Raw genomic sequence first — 16,668 nt, forward strand, 5'->3', positions numbered from 1 at the left:
CATATATTATATATACACACGCATACACCTCAATGTTTCTAAAAAAAAAAAGTGTTTAACTGTCTCAGATACACAGATACGAGTTATCATCAGATTCCAGCCCATTCTCACCTATGTGCACACGTCAGAGAACAATGCCTTTGAGATTAAGCTTCCAATAACTATCTTACCCTCATATTTGTTCTTTACATAAGATGTAGCATTCACAACACTCTGATGCAGACTTTAATAGGGCTGTAAAGAAGGGCAGAAGTAGCCTATAAAAACACTTCTTTTTTTAAACAGTAAGCAATTTAAAAAAAAAAATCAACTTAGGAATTCCATTTTAATTCAGGCTGTGAACATTATAGCAAGAAGTAAATCTATCTAATAGGAGTGCGATTTACAAAGCAATGCTGACTGACAGATGGAGCTTGGTAAGGTATATGCCAGCTGCTCTGTTAGCAGCATTTTCTGCCCAATGCAGCAAACAGAGTTCATGTTGGCTCTGGACTAAACCACTGCCCTTATTAAAAAATTTTATATATACATATATATATATGTGTGTGTTGTTGAAAACACAATTTTCAGTTCTCCTGCCAAATCCAATAGAGATGTCACAGTAAACATGTACATTGGCACAATACGTTGTTCATGTCAGATGTCACAGTCTGTGTATACAACCTAAACAGCATGCCACACTGAACTAAAATGACAGCAGTAGACATGCTCATGTGTCTTTTTCATACAAACCTTGTACACTGAGTAAGACCTCAAGAGTGCATATGCGGCAAGCTTAAGAAACTTGGTCTGAGTTATTTTCTGTGTTCTACATGACTTGGACAACACAAGCTCCAGGACAGAGACCACATCTTCCACTCCTATAAAGCACTGCACAGTATTAGCACATACAGCTGCTTCAAAATTAAGTTTTTAACTTCCTTGCAGTGCCTATGATTTGCCTTATGACACCAAACACACAAGTTTCTTCAGAGCCAACAAAGCGGGCTCTAACATCAGAGACATCAGCCTGAGCTCCAAATACCAACTAATGCCACCCTCAGACTGTCAGCCAGGAAAAGAAACCCTTGTCACCTCCATAGTGTTGAAGAAGGAAGACTGCTACGAAAGCTACCCAAGGCTTTGGAGCGTATGATTATTTCAGCATGCTAGATAGCAGATAATAGGGAATTAGAGAACTTATGTTCCATTTGTTTCCTTACACACTGTCTCTCAAATACTGATCTTTTGTTTTCCGTTTGTAATGGAGCTTGAAATTAAAATGGCTTTCTGTTTACTTTCTTAAGTGCCAGCACCTACCCACAAATTTTAGTTCATCTAGCAAGGACATGCTCATTGATAAGTCAGCGACTTATTTTTCACTTTTCTTGTGGTAATAGGAAGGAGACACTTTAGCAGCTATTAGCTACCTTAATATCCTCCTTGTAATATAGTGGCAGCAACACAGAACATAACTGTAGTGAAAAATGGGAACTGGGTAGATTTTCATGCCATGCAAGCCTTTGAATCAAGACAGCTCAAAGTAACCTGTTTTGGGGCAAAGCTCTTTAGCTTATACCGCATGAAAAGGTCTCTTCTCATAATATTGATAACAATGTTTCCTTCTACAGGTTTTATTTACCTCTTCAGTTTACTCTCAAGGACTGGTGAATGCTCACACAGTCAGAAGTTTGTTTTGACAAAGCAGACTGAAGGAAAAGCCCAGAATACTACAATAAAGTTATATCTGAAGGCAAGCAACATGCTAAAACTTTATGACCTTTTATAGGTGAGCTTCCAATACTACCGTTCTTTCTAGATGCTTAGTCTCTAGTCCTCCCCACCCTCTAGGCAGGCCTGGAATCATACCAGTCAGCATTGAGTACGCAAGGTTAAGACAACAAAATTCAGCATAAAGGATCAAATTACAGTGTCACCTCAGCGTGTCCTGGTCTCACATATATATGTCAACAGTGCTCTGAACCCATTCAACAGGGTAACCTCAACTGCTGTTTGCAAGACAGCCACATACTGAACGTCACCATCTGCAAAAGGGTTGATCCAAAAGCAAGCAGGCTCAAAGCTACACTCTGCACCACAACACGTTTCTCCACATGGAGATGTTGAAGATGTTGCAGGACAACAAAATAGGGAGGGAAGTGGGGAAGAGCACAGGAAGTCATTAAGCAGGCCTGTCCAACTCCAGGAGGAACCTCAAGGCACCAAAACGTAGAGCCAAGAGTTACACAGGCTTTCTGACATCCAGCAAATGTCTGGACTGCAAGTGTTCCTAATTCAGGAAGGGTTCTCATGTTTAGAAAGTCACTTTAACACACAGCTGCTGCCCAGATTTTACAGTTCAAGCAGTTCCCAAACATCACAGTATTTTTAAAATAAAGGAGAAAACACTGGCCATTACAGGGTCAAATTCTCTTCTCATACTTCGTAGCACTACACTGCTGGCTATTTAGTGTCTTGAAGATCAATATACTCACTCCAGCAGGAAACCATCCAAGGGCTTGCACATACCTCACAACACTGGCACAACGTGCTTAGACCAGAAACCAGTAGATCCCCACAGTTCCCAGCACAAGGCATGCTCTCACATAGCACACAGGCTATACAGTGATCTCATGGTAATAAAGTAATGGACTGCAACACAAGGACTGATTGTTTTTACAAGAACTTGCATGTTAGTGGAGAAAGTCAACCTAGCTTCTGTTTCTATCAGATCACAAAAACAGCTGCTAATATTGCTTACTTTTATGCACTCCTGGACCTGTACTCCTGTATAGTTTTCATCTGATAGTGGTTGCAAGCACACTACATCCAGTTTCTTTTTGAAGAATTACTTTTGATTATGTTAAAATTTGAGCCTATAGTTAGCAACCGCATTCCAAAACCTTACACACATAAGTTCATTTGAATACTGGGTTATTTCAACTGCAGCAAGTAGGAATTTAGCGCCCCAAAACACACACATACACACACACCCAGAACAAAACAGATGGCTCAGGGTAATGGGGAAGAGAAGGAGGAAGAATAGCAAGTCAATAACATACCATTGTTTCTTTCCCCAAAAACACTGAACAGGACAGTAGGGAAGAAAAAGTAAATAATATGGTACTCTCCACATCCAGCAAAAGATAAAGCTTAACTTACAGAAACCACCAGAAGACAGAAATCAAGTTCTTCAATACAAAATAGAGTGTCAAATTCACAAGTTAGAGGGTTCTTTTTAAACAAAGTCCTTGGAGAGACAGTTGCTGTGGTGTTAGTTAGCACAGCAGTAGTTCAAGTGAGTAACTTTTCCTAGAAATACAGCTGCAATGCCTCTGGCATACACAATTACAGCAAAGTTTTCTAATTCATGCTGAAGTTCCACTGGTGTTTTTATGCTGCTCCTTCACATGATTTTAAAGACTGCTTCCCCTTGATGTACAACGTAGAGGACAGCAGCTTTAGGCAGATGTAGGAGGTGCAGAGTCATAGAGGACCACGGTGCTTGCACTACCATGCAACCAGATGCATGGGAATAGTCACATTCACATCACTCCCTGCCCATCCCCCTGCTCTGGTAGTAAAACCACCCCTGAACTATTGTATTTCAGCACTTGTAGTAGGGCCACCAGGACACCTTGCTACTATGTTGACTGTAATCAGCTTGACAGATAAATGGCCTTATTACAGCTGCAGAGGAGCTGTGTTCAGAGAAATAGTCCTTTCACAATAGGAACATGTCAGCTGCAGTTGCGTATCCACCCGTACCCACCCTGCCCTCCACCTCCCTACCCGTGCACCCCAGAGAAAGCTCAGCACCTGCCCCCATCTAGTTAAAACACAGGGGAGGCCAAGGGAGGACACGCGCAACCATGGAACAGGATGTGGGACACTATATTGGCATATCCAACTGCTTCAAAGCTTGGGACGGCCTCTGTGTTGCAAGAGAGGCAGAAGAAGCAGTTCAAGCAAATTATATGCCAATTAAGTATGCTGGCAAGTCTTAGCTACCAGAGATAAGACTCCTCCCATGATGTGAGCAGATGCAAGCAAGCCCAGGACTGAAACAATTACATTTCATAAGCTCTTCTCAAAACTCTTTAAAACAGCAAGAAGTGGCTCTGTCAGTAGCAAAAAAAAAAAAAAAAAAAAAAACCAAACAAACAAAAAAAAAAAACCAAACAAACAAAAAAACCCAACCACCAAACCCAACACCCGCCACACACAAACCAACTAAAAAACACAGCTCTCAATTTTACCAAAGAATATACAGTATTCACATGTAAATGAAATCCTGCGTGAGTAGGGGGATGGAAAAGGAAACACCTTTTTATACAGAAACAGCTTAAATACTGAAGGTATATCCAAAACAAAACTGGAAACTGGTCTTTTTACCACCTCCTCTCCTAACCAGTTCTTACAATAGGAACTGCTTGTCAGCTTCCCACCTTGCTGGTTTTTAAAGGAAATTGGAAAGAAAAAAAAACGCCAAACAACCTTTTCTGTTCAGCTACAGAAATTATTTTTTCTATTTACAAAAGGAGTATTTTCTTATCATCATGAATGGCCACATCTTTGCACTCATTATACTTAATGCTGATGCATTTTTTTGACTTTCACCATGGTTAGTTTGTATTTAGTCATTTTCTGAGGGGGCAAGAAGCTTAAATATCTTTTGCTCGTTATTTATGTCCTCTTATTTGCATAGCTCCTTCACAACTGATCCATTAAACACCTCTTCCCCTCCAAGGCCAATTTTAAAAAGCCTCCTTCTTTATGAGACTGACAAGCATGACTCACAGTATTCCCCACATTCATCCCCCCAGGCCTCGTGGGATGTTATACAGCCAGTAAGTACCTGCTTCAGCTCATACTCCCCCACTCCCAGTGCTGCTGCAGTAACTTCTTACAGCAATCTAAACACAGTAAAGCTACCTCTCTAGCTGTCTGCTGTAGGTAGGAAGCAAACAGTAAAAGTATTTGCTTTCAACGTTGTCCACCACATCAGAATTAGCAAGAGAGTAACTGAAGAGAGGCACACAGTGAAGGAGGGTTACGTGCTCTCCCCCATTCCTCCTATGCTTTTACTCCTACCAGAAACTTGGAGCTGCTCAAGACCCTCAACTTGCTTTTCAATCATCCTTAAAATCATTCCCATTTGCTGTTAGCAAGGCAGAAAGTTATTCAACACAGATTATTCTTTATCAACTGTTAAGCTGTTTCCACGCCCAAGGAACATGCCCAAATCCCCCATGTGTCCCGTATTCAGGGCCAAAACCAGCAACTTTTCTCCCCTCAGCAGAGGGGCAGCAGCCCACAGGTACCATATCCCTGCATACTTGGCTTCTATCCCCAGTAAACGAGCCTCTCTCATAATTACAACAATCAGTCTCCAAACGGTCAATAGTCACTGCAGAGTACTGACAGGAGCCGATTTTACAGTTCTTGTACACTCCCCAAAGAGAGAACGTGTGCTAGAAAGCTTTCAACTGACAGTTATCCTTCTCTGTTGGTTTAAAGTATGGACTGCTAAAAAGGAATGAAATACACATCTAATAACAACACAAGCGCTACTCCAGTGATACAAGACTTCTTACAAAGTAAGCAGCATTGTATCAGCCCAAGCTTCAATTACATCTCTGGCAACAACACTTTTCTCTAACACGCAAAGCTAAGGACATCCTAGAAATTAGATTTAAAATCTGTTGCCATTTAAGACAACACGTACTTGCAATGCTCCCAGACAATTCTCAGGACTACTGTGGCAACCAGATCATTTCAGCGCTGGGAGAACATAAGGTATGCTGCAGCAGGAAACACACCCACAGTATTTGAAGAGAGCCCTTGTAGAGCCAAGCACTTTCAAACCAGATGCACATTTTATCTAATGCAGCTAAAGCCAGGAGTTTGCATCACAGAACCAATAGCTCCTCCCAGAGATTTAGAAATCCTGCAAGTTAGCCAGGAAATCAAAAGCTGAACAATCCCCGGCCAGGTCTCCAAGGATCTTGCCAATACAAGTGCATTGATCCATCATATCTCTGTTTTTTACCCTGATACTCTCTGGACCTTGATTGAAGTACCATCCAAGCCATCATCACAGTGGGAACCCTAGAGGCTATAATCATATTTTATAAAAACCCTTCAGAATCAGATACTAAGGTATGTTAACAGAACATCATTACCCCTGACGCATCCACCTTTCACCTCACTGTTAAGAGATCCAAAGCTCTCCAAGCAGAAGTTTTATTAAGCCCTTTCCACTGCTTGGTCTCAGGAGTGGCCTGGCCTGGCCACATATATCTGGGAGGCCTCCTAAGAGTTTTACTAGTAGACAGAATCACATCAGCCCCATTGCACACCACATCTCCCCAGCTGTCTTCTGCTTCCTCTGTATCCCACTAATCAGAGCTTCCTCAGGTGGTTATAGATCACTTCACAGCCAAGGCCTTAATGTCAACTCTGTGCCAGTAAAGATAATCTAAGAAGAAGTGTATGTAAATGTCTGCAGTAGCTGCAGCTTTCAAATTATTCAAACCCATTCTAGTAGAAGCTGTTTGTCTGAAAGGCATCATGAAAAACAGCTGCATAATTTAAGCTGCAAGGCAGTAAAATATGCAGTTAAATAATGGAAAGAGATTAATTAAAAGAAATAGGCAAGGGAGAAGATGTTTTCAGATGAGATCTGAAATGAGACTGAAAGTCACTGAGGTAGAGAGCAAGCATGTGAGTCTGTTTCAGAGGCAGAAGCTGTGGTGGAAGCACTCTTGCATCAATGGCAGCAAAAGAGAAAGTCCACAGTATTTGGCAGTAGAAGAGTGAGACAACAGGTCTGCAAACGGCCTGCAGCAAGCAGACAGAAAACTTCAACGGTGAGAGAAAAATCAGATCACATTAAGATCACAAGCTAGGAGAAGCACCTGGAAAGAGAGAAATGTTGCCACTAGCAACATTTAGTGACTAACATTAGGTGTATAAATGTGAAAAGACAAGCCATAGCATGGCATTCTGCAGCTACTTAGATGTTACTGCAGTAGTGTAATCCAACTGCCTGGACACCTTGTTGTTCTTCTGTTTATTTGTTTTAAACAGATATTTTCTTATCTTAGGCTCCAGAAAACACAGAATTACTGCATGGGGACCACAGTTCAAGTATTAATTTGTATCATCCCTGGTACAATAAAGTCAAGTAAGATGCTCAACTGACAATGACTGCCGCAGGACAAATACTGGTTGGCGGATTTGCTGACCCCAAAGTAGAACAAGGAGATCAGAGGATGAAAGTGAAGATATGCATCTGGCAAAAGATTAGCTGGCAAAAAAAAAAAAGCCAACAAAAAAACCCCACACTTGCCTGATATAGTATAGCTTAGAAAAAACATTATCATGTGAAACACTGGTGTGAAAGTACCCAGAAGAGTCTACACTTCAATTCTTTTCCAAGGATATCAAAGAATTGTTATGCTTCAAGCAGTAAACAACCAATTTTTTTTGAACTATTTATAACCTTAAGACCACCCAGTAAGAACATTACGTTCAACTCCAAGGATGCCAAACCAGCATTTGTTTAGTAAGCCTCCTCTGCCTGAGTTCTGAGAGGCCTCTCTGCTCTCTTAACAAAAGCAGGAACAGTACCACATTTTACTCCTGTTTGTTTTCCTAGTTTTACTGTAACCTCAGAGGCAATGAGGAGTCTCTTCCCCTCGAGTTCTTTAACTGCTCATCACTACAGTATCAGAACCTCCTCACACATGGAGCAGCATGCTTGCTCTTTAACTTCTGCTGTAGAACGAGTACAGCTCTTTGGAAAGGGAGTGAGGAAGGGAGAGAGAGGGATGACACTATCAGAAATATATCTGCTATCTTAACATAAGGAACATAAGAAAGCCATATCTCATTGTAGAAGAGACAACCTTTATGGTTATTTTGGACTATTCCACGATGGCAGAAGATACAGTACGGCACACATCATTTGCGGCTGTTACGAAGAGACTTTATTGCAGGAGAGGCCTAAACCAAGAAAAGTTTTGATTTGCAGAGCCTTTTCCAGTTTGCCAAATGTAGCACTTACTAACTAAACATATTTGATCCGGAATGTTAAACGAGAGTATTATTAAAAATAAAGTCACCTTGTAAGCAGTCAGTCTTTTTCAGAGTAAAACTAATTTGTTTTGTCAGCTTAGCCAGCAGGTTGGCTACCAACTTCATCTCGTGTTAATATAGATTGTTGAATTTTACAAGTTGTATCTGAAAACACTGCACTCAGGTTTCACTCCAAGCTGAAATTCTCATGCACGGTTTCCCACTTCTCCTTTTCTTCTAAAATACCAGCATCATAGTAACAAACCTACACTCTGGGAAGCATGCATGGCTCTTGTTAACAGCATTAAGGGCTTGCATAAGTAACGAGTAACACTATTTGCATAGTCTCAAGCAAACGTGGCATCTACATTCTTATTAATTAACCCAAGGGGAAAAATACCTTCCCTCTAATATCAAGAGGAGGAGTTTAGTGTTCTGCTTTCATTTGCTGTTCAAGAGACAGATTCCTCAAAGAAGCCCTATCTTTTATTCCACTACCTGACCCTAAGCCGATGAAACACTTGACTGACCCCCTGCAGCACAGTCAGAAGGGCACACCGACAGGTTGGAGGGAAGGAGGAAAGGCACCTTGCAGACACCATCTTGCTGTCAGAGCTCTGTTCAGGAGCACATCATGACCTATGCTCCACAGCACACTGGTCTTGGCCCCCAAGGGCTCTGTGCAAGCTTTGAGCTGCAAACAGTTATTTCTACAACCCACAGGAGACACCAAGTCTCTGTCTGCAGTCTCACCGGCAAGGTCAGGAAAAGGGGGAACCACACTGATGCATCGTATCCTACTATTACAAATTCAGCAGTTACTTTCTTTTACTTAGAGGTGGATGGAAGGGAGGATCCCCATGAGCAAGCCCACCTACCTCTGTCACCAGTGCTCAGATTTGGTGGGGGGCAGGGGGGGCAGGCAGAAATGGAAGGAACAACATCAGAGGAACACGGCTCTGGGTAACAAATATTAAAGAGAGCAAGAATGCTCAGGTAATTATGAACAAGCCTGGACACTGAGTAACTGAGAGCCCACAAGTCATTTCCTATCAAGTAACAACAAATAAAAACCACACCATGCTCCTTCCAATTCCAAGTTACTAATTAAGGACCGAACACAGGCACAGAGAGAGCAAGATACTCTCTTATACCAGGGATCTCTCGCTACACCAGAACTGACACTTCGTCCACACAGCTGCCACTCTACTGTTCAGCAGATAAGTAAGATTCCAGTCCCCAGAACTGTCAAACACAGACTGCTTTCACTAACAAGAAAAGAGAGCGGTACCTTCTAGTACCTCTGCCAAGACAGAGCGACCCACCAACATGCAGACAGCCAGTACTGTGAGCATTATGTAACTTGAGAAGTTCACAAAGCCAAAAATTAAGACTTTCAAGGTTCTTATAAGAGGAGACACGTAAAACTCTTAAAACGCAATTGCTGTTTAGGAGTTCAATGCTGGTTTCAGGTGCATGCTTTCCTAAGAGATTCATTGCACTGTCCCTGTGCACAATGTCTCTGCAGATACTACAGTGCAGCAAAAAGTGCGTAGAACAGAGGCAATTCGGAAAGGGGTGGGGTGGGAGGGGGGAACCCTTGTGCACAGCGCTGGAAGTCCAAACAATCAGGTTCTGTTCCCAAATCTGACAGCACGTCCCTGTATGACCTTCCATGAGCCAGTTATAAATTCTATGCCTCCATTTATCCTTCTGTAAAACGAAGACAGTTCAAAATATTAAACAAAGATATTGGGAAATGATATCAGGGTGGTTTTTTGTTTCAGAGTCTGGGGTTTTTTGTTGTTTAATTTACATCAGTAGCACAGATACAAACAGGAACTTTGCCCTTGGAGGTACAATGATTCCTACTTGTACACAGCCTGCTCCTGTACTCCTACCTTCATTATAACATGATCCAGTTCCTGAGCCCTCCTCAAGGCTCATCTATTTTCTCTTTACCATAAGAGCTACTTACTCCCAGAGATCTGAGAGAAGTAAGCATTAGACAGTTGCCCCTCTTACTCATGTTATCTTTCTTCCTTCTGACAATTCCACAGGGCTGGGCACAACAAGGGCAGCAGAGAGAGCAAGGATCACTCCTAACATACACTGACAACAGACAACCTGCAAGCTTCTGCCTTCCAACATGTGTGTGAACAGGAGGGAGCAGACAGAGCTTCCTTTGTGCAAGAAGCAGTCTGCACCTGTAAAAGCTTATCCCAATCCACTTTACTTTGCCTGATTAAGGTAGCACAGTGCTGACACAATCACCTGCTGAAATACTAATGAAAAATGGAGCAGGAAGAGCAGCTGACATCTTGCTAGCTTCTTAAACCAAATGTACCAAAATTAACAGATGCATTTCAAATTTGGAAAAGCTGGTCTCTTATCTCCTTTGGACACAAAACACATACAACACTCTTAGGATCCGTTTCCTGTACACGCAGGGTAATCGCGTGCTCATTCAGTGAAGCTGCACTATTGCCTTATCACTGCTTTCGAGCTAAATATACAGCTGTACTTTCCACAACACATACAACGCACTGGCACAGAAGACCTATACAAGGTGTAGAAGAGCTACCCCACCAACCTATAGCCTAATTATTATTTTTAAAAAACCACGCACACAACAGCCAGTGCCTTTTATACTGATGGTAAACATTTGCTTAAACTACCTTACAAAAGATCAGTGTTTACAAGTATAAGCTAACATCTTTTCTTAAAGAGTATGATTTAAGCCTACAAAGCATAGTGGATAGTACATCCATATTTTATCTCACTGCTCTCAAGCTCTCTAATTTTGAATTATATTCTGGGTTCACAGAAAGTGAACTAGCTTCATTTGCCTTTTTTTTTGTAAAATGTTCCAAATTTAGCAATGAAACCAGGAAAAACACAAACACACTGTATTTACTCTCGAAACAAACTAATTAACCTATGAACATAAAAGCACGCAAGTTCTCACAGCACGTAAAAGATTTGTACTAGTGACAATTTTAGAAGTTTATCCTTTTAAAGCAGGTCATTTCCCGAATTAGACATTCTGAGTGAACTTCTTTGTACTGAACTAAGCCACTTTCCAAACACTAGGCAACAAAACAGAGTGTCAGACCAGTTACTAACATACAAGGAAAAAGAAACACCCTGAAAAAAGTTATTTCCTTTCCAATACATACTATCGACTGTACACAAAGTGCAGAACATCCAACCTATCAAACAGAAAGGATTCTTACACACATACTGGAAGATAACATAAGGATTTGTGAAACTTCTTGCATGCAACACTTCTGCTCAACCCCACATATTCGTTTTTCTACCAACTGGAAAAAGACTTTCAGTTTTTCGTACTAGCAGTCAAACTGAAATCTGTCCCTGCTGTTGTCTGCTTTACCCAGAATAGCTTGTTAACTCACCGTTCAGTTTCCACATACCAGTTGGAAGCTACAGAAGGAAATAACATGACAGCAAAAACACACACATTTAGGCAACACAGCACTTACTTCCTTAAAAGGTCTTTCACTTAATTTATTTTCTAAAGCTGCTAAATCTACCCACTAGAGACCATCAGTATCAGAATTTACACAAGTAGTACATATTCCAAGCTACTCAGTTAGAGGTTCTTAGTCATATCAAACTCATATTTGAGCTTAAAAAAAAAACCAACACCAACAAAAAACAAACAAACAGATCTTTCCAAGAGGTCTAGAAGCAAAGAGACTTATGAAAACCATGTATTGGCCTATGCATAAACAAAACTATAAGAAATATTTGCTTCAGTCAGTAGGGGAGAGTTGTAAGCAGTGTTTTATAGCACAGAGAGGCCTCTGAACTGAAGAGCCGTTCAAAAGGAAGTCATGAGTGCAGTAGCACTGGAGACGCTGGTTTCCCGTGCCATTCTACTGCTTCATAAGCCAGTTACTGTAAATAAGTCCATTAAAAACCAAAAATAATTCAGTTCAACCAGGAAACTGACTGGAGAAGCTCTCTGGAAGTTAGTATTTTCAGCCAAAGAATCATAATCAGAACTACAAGGGCTTTAACTCTATATGTTATTTCCATATTAGTACTGATGAAGTTGATACAGTTTAGGATACTGATGAAATTCCTTACTAGTATCTTCAGCTTTATGCTACAGATTTTCAGACAGCCTTTCACGATTACATGCACACTGAAAGGGACTACTCCCAGATTTTATTTGCAGGCAAAAGGACTTCAGGAAGGCATTAGGTACTGGACCTTGCATTTATATGGCATCTATGAAGAAGTTTCATTTATTTCCATTATAAGACAGTTTCACCACTCCTCCCTTTGCTTGATCTCACTGTACATCACTATAAAGGTATGCCAATTCACAAGCAATCATCATCATAAGAAAGTAAAATCACACCAGTATTCTAAAGAGTGGCAGAAAAAAACACTTGGAAAATATTAAGAAAAATGTAACTTCTCTATATTTAAAAAAACTTACTTCAAGGCAAAAACATGCTTCCAGTTAAAGATGCAAAGTTCAAAACCTGCTCTTAAAACTGTTCAGATTTTAAGTCTCCTATATAAAAGAAAATAGGTATCTAATTTTCTACCTGTTCGTCACTGAGGCTTCCAACCAGAAACATAACAGATTTTAAATCTCGTCACAGACTAAATACAAATGTACTTATAATGCCTTATTCCTCTCCTCAAAGCCAAAATCCTTACCAATAACATCACAACCTTCTTCAATTACTACCTCTACACTTGGTTTCATTTCCCTTTTTTCTCTCTCCCCCTCTCTCCCATCCCCCCCAGGACTGCCACCATACTGTACTTTCCTTCTAGCACTGTAGGTCTTCCTTAGAAACTTATTTGCTCTACTTCTCCCAAATTTTTTTCCCTTCCTATCAGATAAACCTTCTAGATAACCAGAATACACACGGTCTGGAGGGCAATCTGCATTAAGTCTGGCATTCTGATTTATTCACAATTTGCCTTAGCAAGAAACTGCTTCCCACTTTTCCAAGAAGAGCAATTTTCAACTTGAGAGTCCCGAATGCTGTCATCTTTCCTAAATGCTTCAGGAAAAGGATGCTTACTGTCAGTAGAGCTACATTCATCACTAGAAAGCCAAGTTCTACCCAGGTGAGGTTCCTTCCCCACTTCCTCCCTTTTTTTTTTTTTTTTGACATCGAAGACAAATTCTCTTCAAAAAACCAGCGCGACTGAAATTTTATGAGACTTATTCCCAGATTAAGCCAAAGAGACAAACAAGATTCGTATGTTTTCAGATCCAAAAATACAGCTATCATTTGAATACAGAAATAATGGGGGTGGGAAATAACTTTCCTGCTTAAGTGAGCAAAGAATATAAAACATAAGACTGAGAACATCAAGAGTTCTGAGCAAATATCCGAGTGCTATTACAATTATAAATTGTTAACACAAGCACTTGGAATAGTCAGACAAACTTGTTCTACCTCATAGCCACAATGCAGAGCAGGTGACAGGGCACAGTAAGTTTTCCTACTAAGGAGCACATAGCCTTTCCCAAAGGGAGAAAACTCTCCAGATTCAAAGCTATCCAAACTCAAAGAGCCCAGATTAAACCAGCTATGTGCTATGGGATAAATTACGACATGCAGCCACTTCTGAACTATTTTAACACTCACTTCATAACCAGGTTCTCTGTTCTGACCTGCCTTTTTTATAAAATGCTCGATTCTCTTACAAACAAAACATTACGTGTCGGTTAAGCCTCTTCCTCTCCTTTCCTCCCTTCCCATCCCACAACACACACACTCCCAAATCTCATAACCTAGTGCCCTGTGTCATATCGCCTAATCCTGCGGCAGCCCCACAACAGGCACTGGAAGTATAATCTGTTCAGTAGACCAACTGGAGAGCAGATGGCTTTGTATAAAGTGCTGATTAAAAAACCCACCTCCATCACACACACACAAAAAAAAGTAATTTTACCAATATATTTGCCATTTTTACTAAGGAAACATACAGTGCATGTACAATACAAGCAACATACACATTTTTGAAAGCTACTGCGCAAGTCTTCATTAGGAATTTTAAACTCCAGCTTCCTTTCGAAAGGGGTAAACACAGCTGCACAGATAAAACAGACTGTACGAGTCCCACATCCAGATGACCTTGATACTTGAGGTGAAAGTGAGCTACCAAATTAAAACAGAAAAAAAAAAAAAGAAAACCAAAAACCACCCCCAAATGACCAGATGGGAACTAGCTCAAGTGTGGGGTTTTTTGGTTTGTTTGCTTGAAGAAAAGAAAAGATTTAGGACTCTGAAGAAAATGATGTAACTGAAGATTCTCTCTAACTTTCTGACACAGGGAAAAAAAGTCAGGAGCAGGAGACAGGTCAAAACTTGTGCCGCAATTACCACACTCATGTATTTGTCATATTTCCCATGAGTAAAACCAAATGAACCTCGCCTCTTCGAAGCATTTATATCAGCAGCTTTCTTTGGGTGGAGCAAACAACTCAGAAGAGTAAATAGACATTAACTCATACTACCTCACATACCAACAACAAAAAAAAAAATTCTTAAAAATATGGCTTGTTAGAGCAGTTTCAAACCTAGTAGCTCATTTAAAAAATATATATTTCACTTCATACTGTTAAGGCTGTTCTCAAATTTGCTGCTCCATTACTAAAAACAGTAAGACAGCTTACCAACAATGACAGATGCCAGAGAATTTAATAACCTGTATTAAATACTCATCACAGGCAGCCTAGTATTAAAGTCAACAGGTTCACTTTACAAGCTGTCTGGTAAGTAAAGTGCTGTTTCTTTCCTTTTCCCCTTCAATTTTTTTACTAGGAAAAAAAAAAAAGTTGAATTTGAGCATCTCTGGATGGTTCTGTAGCCACATCAGTATGACCAAATACACAGAGTTACGTGCTGCAAATCCTGAAAAAATAACAACAGCAAATTGTGCTGCAAATAGCCTCAAAAAAACAGACTTAAGGCAAGGCCAAGAGGCACCGGCAATGGGGGGGGCGGGGGATCCCACGGACGGGTGGAAATGCGCTCCAGCCAGCGAAGCCCTTCCAGCTCCAGCGGCAGGCCCGCAGCGGCAGTGGCGGGGCGTTCTAGCCGCGGAGCCCGCGAGAGGCACCGGTTGCCATGTTGAACCGCCGCCGGGCATCGCGGCGGCCTCCGGCCCCCGCCGACCGCGGATCTCCCCGCCAGCGCTGAACGCCGTGATGTCACTCGCGCGCGGGGCCCCCTTCCGCTCCCCGAGCGCCCGCCGCGCCGCTGCCGATGGCGGCCCCGCGCTGCCGCCGCGGCTCTGGCAGGCGGGCCGGCCGGCACCCGCGCTCCACGTGAGACGCAGGGGGCGCACGGAGCGGAGCCACCCGCCTCAGCAACCGCCGCGCCGGGGCCCGCCGGCTTCCCCCGCAGCGAAGCGAGGAGGAAACCTGAGGGACCGGGGCTAAGCCGGCCGCACAGAGAGGCTCACCGGCCCTCACGCCCCGCTCACCCCCCCCCGCCCCCCAGCCCTGGGAGGTCTCCGGGATGTGACTCATAATAAATAAATACAGGAAAAAAAAAAAAAAAAGAAAGAAAAAAAGGAAAAAAAAAAAGACACACCCTCCTAGCCCGACTGACATAATAACCCCCTCCCTTCCCCTCCGGAGCGGGGGGAGGGAAGCCCGGTGGCTCGGCTGGAGAAGTTGAAAGAAAAGGCAAAGCCGGCGGAGCGGCTGCGGGGTGGGGAGCCGCGGCAGGGGCGGCGGGGAGCCGCGGCAGAGGCTGCCGGGCGCCGCGCTGCCCCTCAGGCGGCTCCGGCCCCCGCCGCCCGCACCGCAGAGCCGAGCCCAGCCGAGCCTCCCGCCTCACCGCCGGCCCCGGTGCGCTGCCCCGCCGCCCCTCACCTGGATGTAGTTGTTTTCGCAGTAGTCAGCGACTCGAGTGAGGTTTTGGTAGCTCTCGAGCAGGGCCCGCTTGCCAGAAGGGATTTCCTCCTCTAGCAACATCTGCAACTCTGCCATTTTCCACCCCTCCGCATCGCTTCCTCTGGCATTAAAGAGACAGCAGCAGCGCCGGGCTCGCAGCCCGCCTGGTATTGTGGGATTCCTCCTCGCCTCGCTTTCGTGAGCTCTCGCTTTCCCCACCCATCCTTCCCCCTCCGAGGGGAGGGTGGGGGAAAAAAAAAAAAAAAAAAACCAACAACCCACACTAAAACAACCACCCCCGCTTTACAAAGCAAGCTGGGAGCTGTAGGCAGGGCCGCGCCGCGCAGGGCGCATGCGCGGGGTGAGGTGGGGCGGGCGCTGTTGATGGCCGCCGCCCAGAGATGGCGGCGGTCGAGGGAGCTGTTCATCGCCTGGCCCTGCGGCGGGAGAGGGCGGCTGCAGGGCTGTGGGACCGTACTTCTGGGCGGCCAGGGGAGACGCTTGTGTCCTTCCCCGCCCCCCTCAAAAAAAAGCCCCAGCCCCAGCAGTGCTGCCTGAGGCAGTGCCTCTCTTCGGGAGAAGCCGAAAGGGTCCGGGGGGGGGGGGAGCACTGCCCTGGTTATCCGGCCTTCTGTGTCAGGCTGGACATTTGTAAGATGACAACAAAACTGGTAAAACGATAGACGCATCGCGATTAGCGGCAA

General features: G+C 43.2%; 1 protein-coding gene across 14 annotated transcripts in view; it reads right to left on the minus strand.

Moving 5' to 3' along the window:
• The window catches only part of ABI1 (abl interactor 1), an 82,256-nt gene extending 66,062 nt beyond the window's left edge, over positions 1-16,194 (minus strand). For 12 of the 14 annotated variants that reach the window (XM_086467464.1, XM_086467461.1, XM_086467456.1 and 9 more), the window contains exon 1: positions 15,944-16,091. In XM_086467464.1, the coding sequence (XP_086323590.1) occupies positions 15,944-16,060 (117 nt within the window). In that variant the 5' untranslated portion in view covers positions 16,061-16,091. Of the gene's footprint in view, positions 1-15,943 lie in introns of all 14 variants that reach the window. The other 2 variants (XM_086467465.1, XM_086467463.1) reach the window with 1 other exon arrangement.
• Positions 16,195-16,668: the final 474 nt, after the last annotated feature.

This window comes from Leptosomus discolor, chromosome 6 (genome assembly GCF_034619465.1).
Source record: "Leptosomus discolor isolate bLepDis1 chromosome 6, bLepDis1.hap2, whole genome shotgun sequence".
NCBI lineage: Eukaryota > Metazoa > Chordata > Aves > Leptosomiformes > Leptosomidae > Leptosomus > Leptosomus discolor.